We start from the raw sequence: 14667 nt of genomic DNA on the forward strand, positions 1-14667 counted from the left end.
CTTAAAAAAAAAGCTAAATGTTCTAACTTTTTAAGGGCTCGTAAGTAAGCATTTCATGGTAAAGTCTACACCTTTTGTAGTCAGCGCATGTGCCAAATACAATTTAATTTCAACCATCCTTTCACCTCATTTTGTTATAACATCTTTAGTCTGACAGACGTTACCGTGACACCCAGAATGCATTGTATGATGTCAACAAACATGGCTCCACACATAACCAGCAATTAGCTAATCATAATCAGTACAACCTTGAAAAAGGATTTTACACACATCATACTGTATGTGTCCATTACAATCTGTGCAAGAATCGGAATCCATGATTTGTCACCAGTACTTGAAAACATCACACAAACCATTTTCTGATATTGATTTATTCATACAATTGGCGCGTGCCGGCAGTCAATCAAGTAACCTCTGACAGTCACTCAGAGAAATTCAGTGTTGACGTTTATGTATGTAGCTAGTGGGCTAAGCTGTAGCATTAGCAATGTCTTTCAAAAGCAAAAAATTCTGGAGATTTTTGTAAATTGTGAGTCGGAAAGTCAGGAATCAGATTCTAACAGTGACAGTGAGGAGCTGCCCCCAACCTTGTGGTCATTGAGAACCCTGAATCTGAGGACCCCTTGCACACCAACGAAGTACCAGGTCACTCTGAAGATGCTGGTGGTGATTGAGGCAGACCAACAGCCCCCCTCACAGGGGCCTTTGGCACAGACTTTTGAACAGGAAAGGGATGCAGGGATTCAGAAGCAGGAAGATGCAGAAGGGGAGATCAAGGAGAACGGTCAACAGCTGTATACGTCCATGTCCTCTCCACTGTCCATATAGCAACCATGTTGCCACAGGAAAGGTGGACCACCTGACGGGAGAAAGATCAAACCAGACTGCGTGCTTGACTATAACATCAAAATGGGGCAGTGGATAAGGCGGACATGATAAACAGCTTTGTGGAACGTGCTCGGAAAACTACCAAGTGGTAGAAGAATATATTTTTTCATCAGGTCGACACTGCTGTCCTCAATGGCCACATAATTCACCGCCAGCTAACAGGTGAGATGATTATTTAACACGTTTTTTTTGTAATTGAACATATAGTTCACATACAGTTCCATTATGCAATTATATTGACAATATCTCACCCACCTAGCCACTCCCTCATCGGTGAGATGATCACCTACCAAAAGTATAGAGAGAACCTCATGAGAGCCGATGAACGAGCACCACACCCCTCTGCGTCCATCCACTGGCGGGTGTCCTGCTGCAGACAATCCCCTATGCCTCACGGCACTACATTTTCCCTCCGAAGACCCTCAAACTGCTGCTCAAGGCAGTCGCACAAGGAGGCACTGCATAGTCTGCTTGTCCAGCGTCAGGAGAAGGAAGCAGAGGAAGTTCATAAAGTACATGTGTTTCGCTTGTGACACGCCCTGTGTGTTACGCCACACTTTGGGGACTATTGAGCACATCTGCCGCAATTACTGACTGACTGTCTTGACAGGTGACCTGCCTTGATACAATGCCTTTAGGGGTGGGGGATGGGAATGCTGTTTTTGTTGCTCAATCACTAGAAATAGACAACCATTACATATAGACCTATTTTTCCCTCCACTAAAACTGTAAAGGAGTGTAAATTCAAACAGTATGTTGCTAGCATACAAAAGTTGGCCTCAATCTTCGGCACGAAAGATGTCCAGTTATGATGTTCGCAAATAATGTTTATTACTGTTTATGTGTGTGGTTTCTGAAAGTACAGAATGAGGAATTATTAGTAATTAGAATACAATAGCAGGAAATAGCAATAAAACAATATTACAATGAAGTAACATAATAACACTGCTATAAAAAAATAAGTTGCAATGACAAAATCCCAATTATGAATTCTATAAGAAACAGTAACTGAAGAGCTCCACACGGGGGCAGGGCAGGGCCATACCTAAACAAGCCAAATCTTATTCTTAGATTTCTCACTTACCGTGCATATGTAACAACCTTCTTCATGTCTACCAGTCTTGTGTTCTCTCTCATTTTTCTCCCTACATCACGCCCAACCTGCATCCCAATCTGTCCTGGAATACCTGCTCTTCTAGGTGCTCTGCGTGAACTACCTTTACCGCTTCTGCATATGAGATTTTACGCTCACTCCTCACCTGCTGCACTTCTACTTGTCTTTTCCTCACTGCACAGCAATTTAACTGGATCTCCACATTCATGTTCGCCCCCACACTTCACAAATATAATTTTGCCTTTAAACACCACCGCCACATACCCAAACCTTTACCAGTTATATCAATGCAATGGTTTCGGAACATGAGCTTGCACATCTGAAATTTTTCTGCCAGTACCAGATCCTCAAAGTTTAGTATCTCTGACAGGCTATCCACCTTCCCTTCTTGTGTCATCTGGAGGCACTTTGCATTAATAAGAGAGCCTCCCTTCAAGTGATCCTTTATTTTGTTTATGTTAACAATTTCTGGGACTCTGGTAAAATAATTCCTTTCAGCCACTACCGTCCGGTTTGATCCAGTATGCTACTATCAACCTCACGTTTACATACCTGATTGAGTTTGAGAGCCTTCTCATGCTGTTCAGCATCATTACACACCACCACCAAACTTCCATCACAAAGACTTTTAGCAGACACAACCTCTCCTACTTTACTATACAAATCACGAGCAAATGCGACCGGACTCCCCGCCATGACTCCACTCTTGTCCTTAAACTTAACCAACCCATTGAACTCCACTTCTCTCCATAAAACACTGTGAACCGAACCTCCCTCATCACCACTCTCCCCTGACGAGACCTGCAAAAGATCCTCAGTCTTCCTCTTCTTCATATCTACTCGCACTACTCTTCCTCTAACTTTTCCCCCTCCACCGCTACACTCATCCCATCCTCCTCAAGTCCTAACCCTCTTACCTTTCCATCCATCTCTGCTCCAGTCACAGCGCAGCGTTGGTCAAACACCTCCACGTCAACACTCAAAACCCTGTCGCTTTCCAATCCGAATCGGACACTGTCAATGCACAAACCAGCCGTCAACCGTTCGGTCTCTAGCTCCAACCAGCATCTCTCCCGATTGGATCGAGCTAGCCCCAGCTCTCTGTCAGAATGGGCTTGCAGCAAATTCAAGATGGCACCTGTGGGTTGGACACGCCTACAACCACACCCATAACTGCAGCCTTAAAGGACTACTACATAATAGGCCATTATAGTCACAACACAGTGTGTTAACATAGACAAGACTATGTACAGTCGTGGCCAAAAGTTTTGAGAATGACAAATATTAATTTTCACAAAGTCTGCTGCCACAGTTTGTATGATGGCAATTTGCATATACTCCAGAATGTTATGAAGAGTGATCAGATGAATTGCAATTAATTGCAAAGTCCCTCTTTGCCATGCAAATAAACTGAATCCCCCAAAAAACATTTTCACCTCATTTCAGCCCTGCCACAAAAGGACCAGCTGACATCATGTCAGTGATTCTCTCGTTAACCTGTTAGGGTATAGGGGGCAGTATTTTCACGGCTGGATAAAAAAATGTTCCCGATTTAATCTGGTTACTAATCCTACCCAGTAACTACAATATGCATATACTTATTATATATGGATAGAAAACACCCTAAAGTTTCAAAAACTGTTTGAATGGTGTCTGTGAGTATAACAGAACTCATTTGGCAGGCAAAACCCTGAGACAGATTCTGACAGGAAGTGGATACCTGATGTGTTGAATTGACTTTAAGCCTATACCATTGAAAAACAAAGGGGCTGAGGAATATTTTGGCACTTCCTATTGCTTCCACAAGATGTCCCCAGCCTTTACAAAGTGTTTTGAGTCTTCTACAGTGAGATCTGACTGAAGAAGAACCTTGGAACGTGACACCTGGCGCGCGAGTTGATGGTGGGTACTCTCATTCCGAAACGTTTTAAAAGAGAACCCAATGGTCCGCGTCGAATTTTATTCATGTTCTGGTTAAAAAAGGCCCTAATGATTTATGCGATACAACGTTTGACATGTTTGAACGAACGGAAATATATTTTTTCCGTTCTTGAAGTGAAGTGAAGTCCGGCTGGCTTAGATCATGTGCTACAACACGGAGGTTTTTGGACATAAATGATGAGCTTTTTTGAACAAAACTACATTCGTTATGGACCTGGGATTCTTTGGAAGTGACATCTGATGAAGAGAATCAAAGGTAATGGATTATTTACATAGTATTTTCGATTTTAGATCTCTCCAACATGGCGGTTAGTCTGTATCGCAATGCGTATTTTTCTGGCGCAGTGCTCAGATTATTGCAAAGTGTGATTTCCCAGTAAGGTTAATTTTAAATCTGGCAAGTCCATTGCGTTCAAGAGATGTAAATCTATAATTCTTTGAATGACAATATAATATTTTACCAATGTTTTCTAATATTAATTAATTATTTTGTTGTCATGACTTGACTGCCGGTATTGGAGGGAAACGATTTCCTGAACATCAACGCCATAGTAAAACGCTGTTTTTAGATATAAATATGAACTTGATAGAACTAAAAATGCATGCATTGTCTAACATAATGTCCTAGGAGTGTCATCTGATGGAGATTGTAAAAGGTTAGTGCATAATTTTTGCTGATTTTATGGTTTTGGTGACGCCTGTCTTTGAATCGACAATACACTACACACAGCTATTGTCAATGTACTCTCCTAACATAACCTAACTTTATGCTTTCCCCGTAAAACCTTTTTGAAATCGGAAAACGTGGTTAGATTAAGGAGATGTTTATCTTTCAAAGGCTGTAAGTTAGTTGTATGTTTGAGAAATTTGAATTTTGACATTTATTTGGTTTCAAATTTGCCGCTCTTGAAATGCACCTGCTGTTGATAGGGTGCGCCACGGGTGGCACGCTAACGTCCCACATAGCCCCAAGAAGTTAACACAGGTGTGAGTGTTGACGAGGACAAGGCTGGAGATCACTCGGTCATGCTGATTAAGTTCGAATAACAGACTGGAAGCTTCAAAAGGAGGGTGGTGCTTGGAATCATTGTTCTTCATCTGTCAACCATGGTTACCTGTAAGGAAACACGTGCCGTCCTCATTGCTTTGCACAAAAAGGGCTTCATAGGCAAGGATATTGCTGCCAGTAAGATTGCACCTAAATCAACCATTTATCGGATCATCAAGAACTTCAAGGAGAGCGGTTAAATTGTTGTGAAGAAGGCTTCAGGGCGCCCAAGAAAGTCCAGCAAGCGCCAAGACCGTCTTCTAAAGTTGATTCAGCTGCGGGATCGGGGCACCACCAGTACAGAGCTTGCTCAGGACAGTGGAGACCATACAGAAACAGTGGTCAATAGCCTAGGTCAGAGCCACATATTCCAGTTGAGCAGTAGACCTAGGGCCTAGGCACAGGCTGCACTCACCGGCTACTGCAGAACCATGGAGAACTCCACCACAGCAAATCAAATCAAAAATGTATTTGTCAAGCCTTTAACTCTATTTCTTGAACTGCATCATTGGATAAGAAAATATTTACTAAATAAACTAAAGTAAGAAATGGAATAAAAAGTAATAATCAAATAACATTAACGAGGCTATATACAGGGGGTACCGGTACTGAGTCAATGTGCGGGGGTACAGGTTAGTCAATGTAATTTGTACATGTAGGTAGGGATAGAGTGACTATGCATAGATAATAAACAGCGAGTATCAGCAGTGTAAAATGTGTCAATGTAAATAGTCCGGGTGGCCATTTGATGAATTGTTCAGCAGTCTCTATGGCTTGGGGGTAGAAGCTGTTGAGGAGCCTTTTGGACATTCAAAGCTCATATCATACCACGATAGCCTATTAACATATCAGCTTGTTTTCCGGTTTATGGTCGGCAACAAATATTGATGGGCTGCATTATTACATATTTAAATTAAACATTGTTTCTAAAAACAAAAATGCCACTTGCTTCCAGTTGATTAATACAGCTAACACTAGCTAACAATGACTTCCCAGATGAAGTTCTCTGTGCACTGGTATGACACCATCTTCATCTTCCGTCCACACACTTCTTACTTTTCATTTTTCCTTTCAGCAGACGTTTCTCCTGCAGACAGTTTATCAATTTCTATGTAGATTTTTTGTTCTGTTTGACATAGACCATGCTAGTCAGTTTTCTAACTAAACTATCCATTATCTCTAATCTATTATCCATTAGGGACAGGCTGGAATAATGGATAGTGTTTTGACTGGAATTGGCGTACTATTTGAATATAATTGGCACACTAATTTCATTGGCTGGGACCAAAGTGCATAACCATGCAGAGAGATTTCACTGCGATCTTTCATGAGTGACGTCTATGTGGGTGTTCGTTTCTATGTGGACATTGCACATCGTTGCACTTCCGAACCGGACGGCCCCTCTCTCCCCGCCTGCAGTAACGTTACATTCACCGCTGCAACTGCATGAGGACCATATGGAGTGTCTACAAAGCAATACAATGATATAAGGTAAATTAATGTTAGATGCCTAGCTACATTGTTGAAATATGATTCATGTCTGAGCTAAAAAGTATTGGCTAGCAAAATGTAAACTGCAAGTCTAACAACAATTGCTGCTATTATACGTTTTCGGCCACAGCTAGTAAGGTACCTGGAGCTTGTTTAGCTAGCTAGCTCACGTTTTCATGTCCACCATCTTTTCTGCTCAGGGGACAAGAGCGCGGATGTGTGACCATGCAAAGGAAGAGGACGAGGAGGGGGAATGTAAGTAGTTAGCAAGCTAATGATAACAGTATAAGCAAAGATTATAGAACTAGCTAACCTCTTATCTATGGTATAAGCTATAAAAAGGTAGCTAGCTAACTAGCTAGAAAGCTAAACTTTGTGAAATACCATGTTTAGTTAGCTAGCTATACATAGCTAGCATTTGTCAGTGTTAACGTTAACGATCGCATACTGTATCGCTTCAAGAGTTCAGATTGTAAAACATCTCTTTTCAGTCATCATTGGCCCAGAGATGGTGCTGCAGTGAATAAACAGCATGCAAACATGAAAAACATTAACCAAATTTGGTTATTGAATGTCTCGTGTCCGGCATGATGAACTTTCCTGTGCTATATTTTCTCCCCAACTATACTGAACAAAAATATAAACACAACATGTAGAGTGTTGGTCCCACTTTTCATGAGCTGACATAAAAGATGACAGAAATGTTCCATGTGCACAAAAAGCTTATTTCTCTCAACTTCTGTGCACAAATGTGTTACCATCTCTGTTAGTGAGCATTTCTCCTTTGCCAAGATAATCCATCCGCCTGACAGTTGTGGCATATTATGAAGCTGATTAAACAGCATGATCATTACACAGGTGCAACTTGTGCTGGGAACAATAAAAGGCCACTCTAAAATGTGCAGTTTTGTCTCAAAACAATGTCACAGATGATAATTTCTCTACCATAGGCCACCTCCAACGTTGTTTCAGAGAATTTGGCAGTACATCCAACAGGCTTCACAACCGCAGACCACGTGTAACCACACCACCCCAGGACCTCCACATTCGGGCTTCTTCACCTGCGGGATCGACTGAGGAGGGGGAGGGAGGGGGCTGAGGAGTACTTCTGTCTGTAATAAAGCCCTTTTGTTGGGAAAAACTCATTCTGATTGGCTGGGCCTGGCTCCCCAGTGGGTGGACCTGGCTCCCAAGTCGGTGGGCCTATGCCCTCCCAGCCCCACCCATGGCTGCGCCCCTTGCACAGTCATGTGAAATCCATAGATTAGGGCCTCATTTATTTATTTCAATTGACTAATTTCCTTTATGAACTGTAACTCAGTAAAATCTTTGAAATTGTTGCATCTTGCGTTTATATTTGTATTCAGTTTATGTTCTTTCATGTTGTTGAAGTTCAAGTGAAAACATTAAGCCGATGAGCCAGGAATTGGTCCAATGGAAGATTAAAGCAGAGATCCTCCAGGCTCCAGTGGAAGACCTGGAGGCTGATCGAGCATTTCTGGAGCAGCAACTGAGCGAGTTGACTGCCAAAACAGAAGATAGGTGACATTATTCCAAATTAGGAACTCTGTTTAATTTAATATATTATGGTTTATGGACTCTCACTTAAATGTATTCTGTCAGTACAAAGAATACCAATAAGACAAAACTCTTCAGGTCTCCAGCACAATATCCCACTGACGATACGCCCACACTTTCACAGGCATAGGTCTGTAATCCAGGTCAGAGTCAATAAGGTACAGAACAGCAGGCAGGCTCGGGGACAGGACAGGCAGAGGTTCGTAAACAGGTCAGAGTCAGGCAGGTACAGAACAGCAGGCAGGCTCGGGGTCAGGGCAGGCAGAGGTTCGTAAACGGGTCAGAGTCAGGCAAGTATAGAATGGCAGGCATGCAGAATGTTCAGAACCGGGGAAACTAGGGAACAGAACTTGAGAAAGCAGGGAGACTGGAAAACATGCTGGTAAGACCTGACAAGACAGGACGAACTGGCAACAAACAGAACACAGATATAAATACACTGGGGATAATGAGGAAGATGGGCGACACCTGGAGGGGGGTGGAGACAAACACAAAGACAGGTGAAACAGATCAGGGTGTGGCAGCCTTTAGCCATTAGGCCAAAAATGTTGATTGACAATTGTGATTTTTACTAACTAAAAGATTGATTTTAACATTATGCTTCTGATGCGTTTCTTCATCACCAACTAGGAAAGACAAATTTAAGCATAGAGATTGTTTGTTTCCCTCTTGATTTATTTCCCCATGTGCTCCAGTGGTAATTTCAGTCATTCCAACAAAAGTTGCACATTTGGATGTGTTGGGTGGTTATAGCATATTAACTTAAACTCTACAGGACACCAATCCCGTAGAGGTTAACAAAGGGGTTGAATGCTTACTTAACGAAATTTCAGTTTTACATTTTTTATGTGAAAACAAAAACTATTCAACTTCGACATTATGGGGTATTGTGTGTGGGGCAGCTTTGAGACGCCTGCCAATTGGAACATTTTTGCGATTTATTTGTATATTGAACCATGTCATGTGCCGTTGTTTACAAATTCTGTGGATAGTCCTAAAACACTGATGTCATATCTGAATTCCGGCATCTTTATGAACCTTTGCCATTGATTCAGGTGTGCTTGTAGTGGAATACTTCAAGTGTAACTGGCTGGGGGCCCTTGAGGAGAGCTATGGGAAACACTTGCCTAGGGGAAGGGTGGGGCAGGGAACAAATTGGGACTGGCTGAGAGAGAACGAGAGGAGAGTAGCAGATGAGGGCATTAATGAGTTGTGGGTAATGAGAGAGGGCTACCTGCTGTGTTGGAGGTGACCGGCCGGACCACAGGGCCATCGATGCGGCTCTCTGACAGGAAGTCGTCGATGGAGGGGCTCAGCAGCGGGCGGCTCTCTTGCTGCTCACCGACCAGCTGGGGAGGAGAGACGCAGTGAGGAAAACAGAAAACAAAAAAAGAAAAATGCTGCAGGAGAAGGATAGTCCATAGAAGGAGTCTGCAACTCGTGGCTTGTGAGCCAAATCCAGCCCAGAAACGGATTACTATCAACTGGATATGAAACACTTCAAGTTTATGCCTGAATTCATAGGGATTGAGATGAATCGGATCACAGCTAAACAAAACATTTTGAGGATGAGGAGAAGAACTGATTTTGATGAAGCAGAACCAAAAGAGGAGCGATGGTGAAACCAAGCATACAACACATAATAAAACAACTGCCAAAATCCCTTGACCATACGAGTTGCGAAACAGATCTTCAAAATAATAAAACGTGACAAATTACATAAAACATAAATGACATCTCATTTGAGAATGAAATGTAAAAGTGAAAGTGTAACCATATTATATTTATTTACATCACTTGACTAAATAGTGACCCTGAGTATTCCTTGATGTTCCATAAACACAGAGCAGCTTACAGTAAAATGTCATGTAATACAATATATGATATCCTTTACTTTCCATTGATGAAGGATGATATATAGCACATGACTGAGATATATATAGATCCCATATATGTCAGATTGTGCAACATTGGGGATGTTACATAGACCACTTACGGACATAAAGCTATATATGGAACAGTGCATTGCCTTCAAACAGATAAGCAGTAGCTGGGAGATAGAGAGCACCGCTTCCTCTACCATAGACACCATACACCATTAAACCACTGCGTATTATGTTCGGCGAGGACATACATGCATACATGCCCATGTGCACTATGGATCTTCACCCATGTCTATTTGGGAAGGAAAATGAGAGAGGGTCTGAGTGTGACCTAGAGTCATAACTGTCTCTGTGAGGTAGACTCTAATGACTCAGACATTACAACCCCTTTAATTAGGAATGAGAAAGACAATTTGGAATGGCTTTTATTTTTTAATTTCATCTTTATTTAACCAGGTAGGCTAGTTGACAACAAGTTCTCATTTACAACTGCGACCTGGCCAAGATAAAGCAAAGCAGTGCGACACAAACAACAACACAGAGTTACACATGGAATAAACAAACAGAGTCAATAATACAATAGAAAAAGTCTATATACAGTGTGCGCAAATGAGGTAGGATAAGGGAGGTAAGGCAATAAATAGGCCATAGTGGCGATATAATTACAATACAGCAATTAAACACTGGAGTGATAGATGTGCAGAAGATGAGTGTGCAAGTAGAGATACTGGGGTGCAAAGGAGCAAAATAAATAACAGTATGAGGATGAGGTAGTTGGATGGGCAATTTACAGATGGGTTATGTACAGGTGCAGTGATCTGTAAACTGCTCTGACAGCTGGAGTCTCCAGCTTCAGTGATTTTTGCAATTCGATCCAGTCATTGGCAGCAGAGAACTGGAAGGAAAGGCGGCTAAAGAGGAATTGGCTTTGGGGGCGACCAGTGAAATATACCTGCTGGAGCGCGTCCTACGAGTGGGTGCAGCTATGGTGACCAGTTAGCTGAAATAAGGCGGGGCTTTACCTAGCAGAGACTTATAGATGACCTGGAGCCAGTGGGTTTGTCGATGAATATGAAGCGAGGGCCAGCCAACGAGAGCATACAGGTCGCAGTGGTGGGTAGTATATGGGGCTTTGGTGACAAAACGGACGGCACTGTGATAGACTGCATCCAATTTGCTGAGTAGAGTGTTGGAGGCTATTTTGTAAATGACATCCTTGAAGTCAAGGAACGGTAGGATAGTCAGTTTCACGAGGGTATGTTGGCAGCATGAGTGAAGGATGCTTTGTTGCGAAATAGGAAGCCGATTCTAGATTTAAATTTGGATTGGAGATGCTTAATTTGAGTCTGGAAGGAGAGTTTACAATCTAACCAGACACCTAGGTATTTGTAGTTGTCCACATATTCTAAGTCAGAACCGTCCAGAGTAGTGATGCAGGACGGGCAGGCAAGTGCGGGCAGCGATCGGTTGAAGAGCATGCATTTGGTTTTACTTGCATTTAAGAGCAGTTGGACGCCACGGAAGGAGAGTTGTATGGCATTGAAGCTCGTCTGGAGGTTAGTTAACACAATGTCCAAAGAAGGGCCAGATGTATACAGAATGGAATCGTCTACGTAGAGGTGGATCAAAGCATCACCAGCAGCAAGAGCGACATCATTGATGTATACAGAGAAAAGAGTTGGCCCAAGAATTGAACCCTGTGGTACCCCCATAGAGACTGCCAGAGGTCCAGACAGTAGGCCCTCCGATTTGACACACTGAACTCTGTCAGAGAAATAGTTTGTGAACCAGGCGAGGCAGTCATTTGAAAAACCAAGGCTGTTGACTCTGCCGATAAGAATGTGGTGATTGACAGAGTCGAAAGCCTTGGCCAGGTCTATGAATACAGCTGCACAGTATTGTCTCTTATCGATGGCGGTTATGATATCGTTTAGGACCTTGAGCGTGTCTGAGGTGCACCCATGACCAGCACGGAAACTAGATTGCATAGCGGAGAAGGTGCGGTGGGATTCGAAATGGTCGGTGATATGTTTGTTAACTTGGCTTTCGAAGACCTTAGAAAGGCAGGGTAGGATAGATATAGGTCTGTAGCAGTTTGGATCTAGAGCGTCTCCCCCTTTGGAAAGCTGCCGCGGTCATCCCCCCTCTTCAATCTTTGGGGATCTCGGACAATACGAAAGAGAGGTTGAAGAGGCTAGTAATAGGGGTCGCAATAATTTCGGCACATAATTTTAGACGGAGAGGGTCCAGATTGACTAGCCCGGCTGATTTGTAGGGGTCCAGATTTTGCAGCTCTTTCAGAACATCGGCTATCTGGATTTTGGTGAAGGAGAAATGGGGGAGGCTTGGGCAAGTTGCTGTGGGGGGTGCAGGGCTGTTGACCGGGGTAAGGGTAGCCAGGTGGAAATCATGGCCAGCCTTACTAAAATGCTTATTGAAATTCTCAATTACCGGGGATTTATCGGTGGTGACACTGTATCCTAGCCTCAGTGCAGTGGGCAGCTGGGAGGAGGTGCTCTTATTCTCCATGGACTTTACAGTGTCCCAGACATTTTTGGAGTTTGTGCTACAGGATGCAAATTTCTGTTTGAAAAAGCTAGCCTTTGCTTTCCTAACTGCTTGTATATTGGTTCCTAACTTCCCTGAAAAGTTGCATATCGCGGGGGCTATTCGATGCTAATGCAGTATGCCACAGGATGTTTTGTGCTTCTCAAGGGCAGTCAGGTCTGGAGTGAACCAAGGCCTATATCTGTTCATGGTTCTACATTTTTTGAATGGGGCATGCTTATTTAAGATGGTGAGGAAAGCACTTTTAAAGAATAACCAAGAATCCTCTACTGACGGAATGAGGTCAACATCCTTCCAGGATACCCGGGCCAGGTCGATTAGAAAGGCCTGCTCGCTGAAGCGTTTTAGGGAGTGTTTGACAGTGATGAGGGGTGGTCGTTTGACCGCAGACCCATTACGGACGCAGGCAATGAGGCAGTGATCGCTGAGATCCTGGTTGAAGACAGAAGAGGTGTATTTGGAGGGCAGGTTGGTTAGGATGATATCGATGAGGGTGCCCGTGTTCACGGATTTGGGGTTGTACCTGGTAGGTTCATTGATAATTTGTGTGAGATTGAGGGCATCAAGCTTAGATTGTAGGATGGCCGGGGTGTTAAGCATGTCCAAGTTTAGGTCACCTAACAGCACGAGCTCTGAAGATAGATGGGGCAATCAATTCACATATGGTGTCTAGGGCACAGCTGGGGGCAGAGGGTGGTCTATAGCAAGCAGCAACGGTGAGAGACTTGTTTCTGGAAAGGTGGATTTTTAAAAGTAGAAGCTCAAATTGTTTGGGCACAGACCTGGATAGTAAGACAGAACTCTGCAGGCTAACTTCGCCCAATTTGGCGTGAAACTGACTTCGCCCAATTTGTCGTGAAACTGACTATCCTACCTATCTTGTCGGAAAATGTTATAGTTTGGGAAGGGAATTTCAGGGTTTTTGGTGGCCTTCCTAAGCCAGGATTCAGACACGGCTAGGACATCCGGGTTGGCAGAGTGTGCTAAAGCAGTGAATAAAACAAACCTAGGGAGGAGGCTTCTAATGTTAACATGCATGAAACCAAGGCTTTTACGGTTACAGAAGTCAACAAATGAGAACGCCTGGGGAATGGGAGTGGGGCTAGGCACTGCAGGGCCTGGATTGACCTCTACATCACCAGAGGAACAGAGGAGGAGTAGGATAAGGGTACGGCTAAAGGCTGGTCGTCTAGCACGTTCGGTACAGAGAGTAAAAGGAGCAGGTTTCTGGGCACGGTAGAATAGATTCAAGGCATAATGTACAGACAAAGGTATGGCAGGATGTGAATACAGTAGAGGTAAACCTATGCATTGAGTGACGATGAGAGAGATATTGTCACTTGATTGGATTCTACCTGTGGTAAATTCAATTGATTGGACATGATTTGGAAAGGCACACACCTGTCTATATAAGGTCCTACAGTTGACAGTGCATGTCAGAGCAAAAACCAAGCCATGAGATCGAAGGAATTGTCCGTAGAGCTCCAAGACAGGAATGTGTCGAGGCACAGATATGGGGCAGGGTACCATAACATTTCTGCAGTATTGAAGGTTCCCAAGAACACAGTGGCCTCCGTCATTTTTAAATGGAAGAAGTTTGGAACCACCAAGACTTCCTAGAGCTGGCCGCCAGGCCAAACTGAGCAATCGGGGAGAAGGGAGTGAGGTGACCAAGAACCCAATGGTAACTCTGACAGAGCTGCAGAGTTTCTCTGTGGAGATGGGAGAACCTTCCAGAAGGACAACCATCGATGCAGCACTCCAACAATCAGATCTTTATGGTACAGTGTTCAGACGGAAGCCACTCCTCAGTAAAAGACGTGACAGCCCACTTGGAGTTTGCCAAAAGGTACCTAAAGGACACTCAGGCCATGAGAAACAAGATTCTCCGGTCTGATGAAACTAAGACTGAACTCTTTGACCTGAATGCCAAGTGTCACATCTAGAGGAAACCAAGCACCGCTCATCACCTGGCCAATACCATCCCTTCGGTGATGCATGGTGGCGGCAGAATCATGCTGTAGGGATTTTTCAGCGGCAGGGACTGGGAGACTAGTCAGGATCGAGGGAAAGATGAACGGAGCAAAGTACAGAGAGATCCTCGATAAAAACCTTCTCCAGAGCACTCAGGACCTCAGACTGGAGTGAAGGTTCAC

The 14667-nt window shown here is 43.5% G+C and overlaps 1 protein-coding gene across 3 annotated transcripts in view; it reads right to left on the minus strand.

Annotated features, from left to right (window-relative positions):
* Positions 1–14667, minus strand: part of pex5lb (peroxisomal biogenesis factor 5-like b) — a 151394-nt gene that overhangs the window by 78048 nt on the left and 58679 nt on the right. For all 3 annotated transcript variants that reach the window (XM_029704018.1, XM_029704017.1, XM_029704016.1), the window contains one exon: positions 9295–9409. In XM_029704018.1, the coding sequence (XP_029559878.1) occupies positions 9295–9409 (115 nt within the window). The remainder of the gene's footprint in view (positions 1–9294; positions 9410–14667) is intronic.

This window comes from Salmo trutta, chromosome 21 (assembly GCF_901001165.1).
Source record: "Salmo trutta chromosome 21, fSalTru1.1, whole genome shotgun sequence".
NCBI classification, from domain to species: Eukaryota; Metazoa; Chordata; class Actinopteri; order Salmoniformes; family Salmonidae; genus Salmo; species Salmo trutta.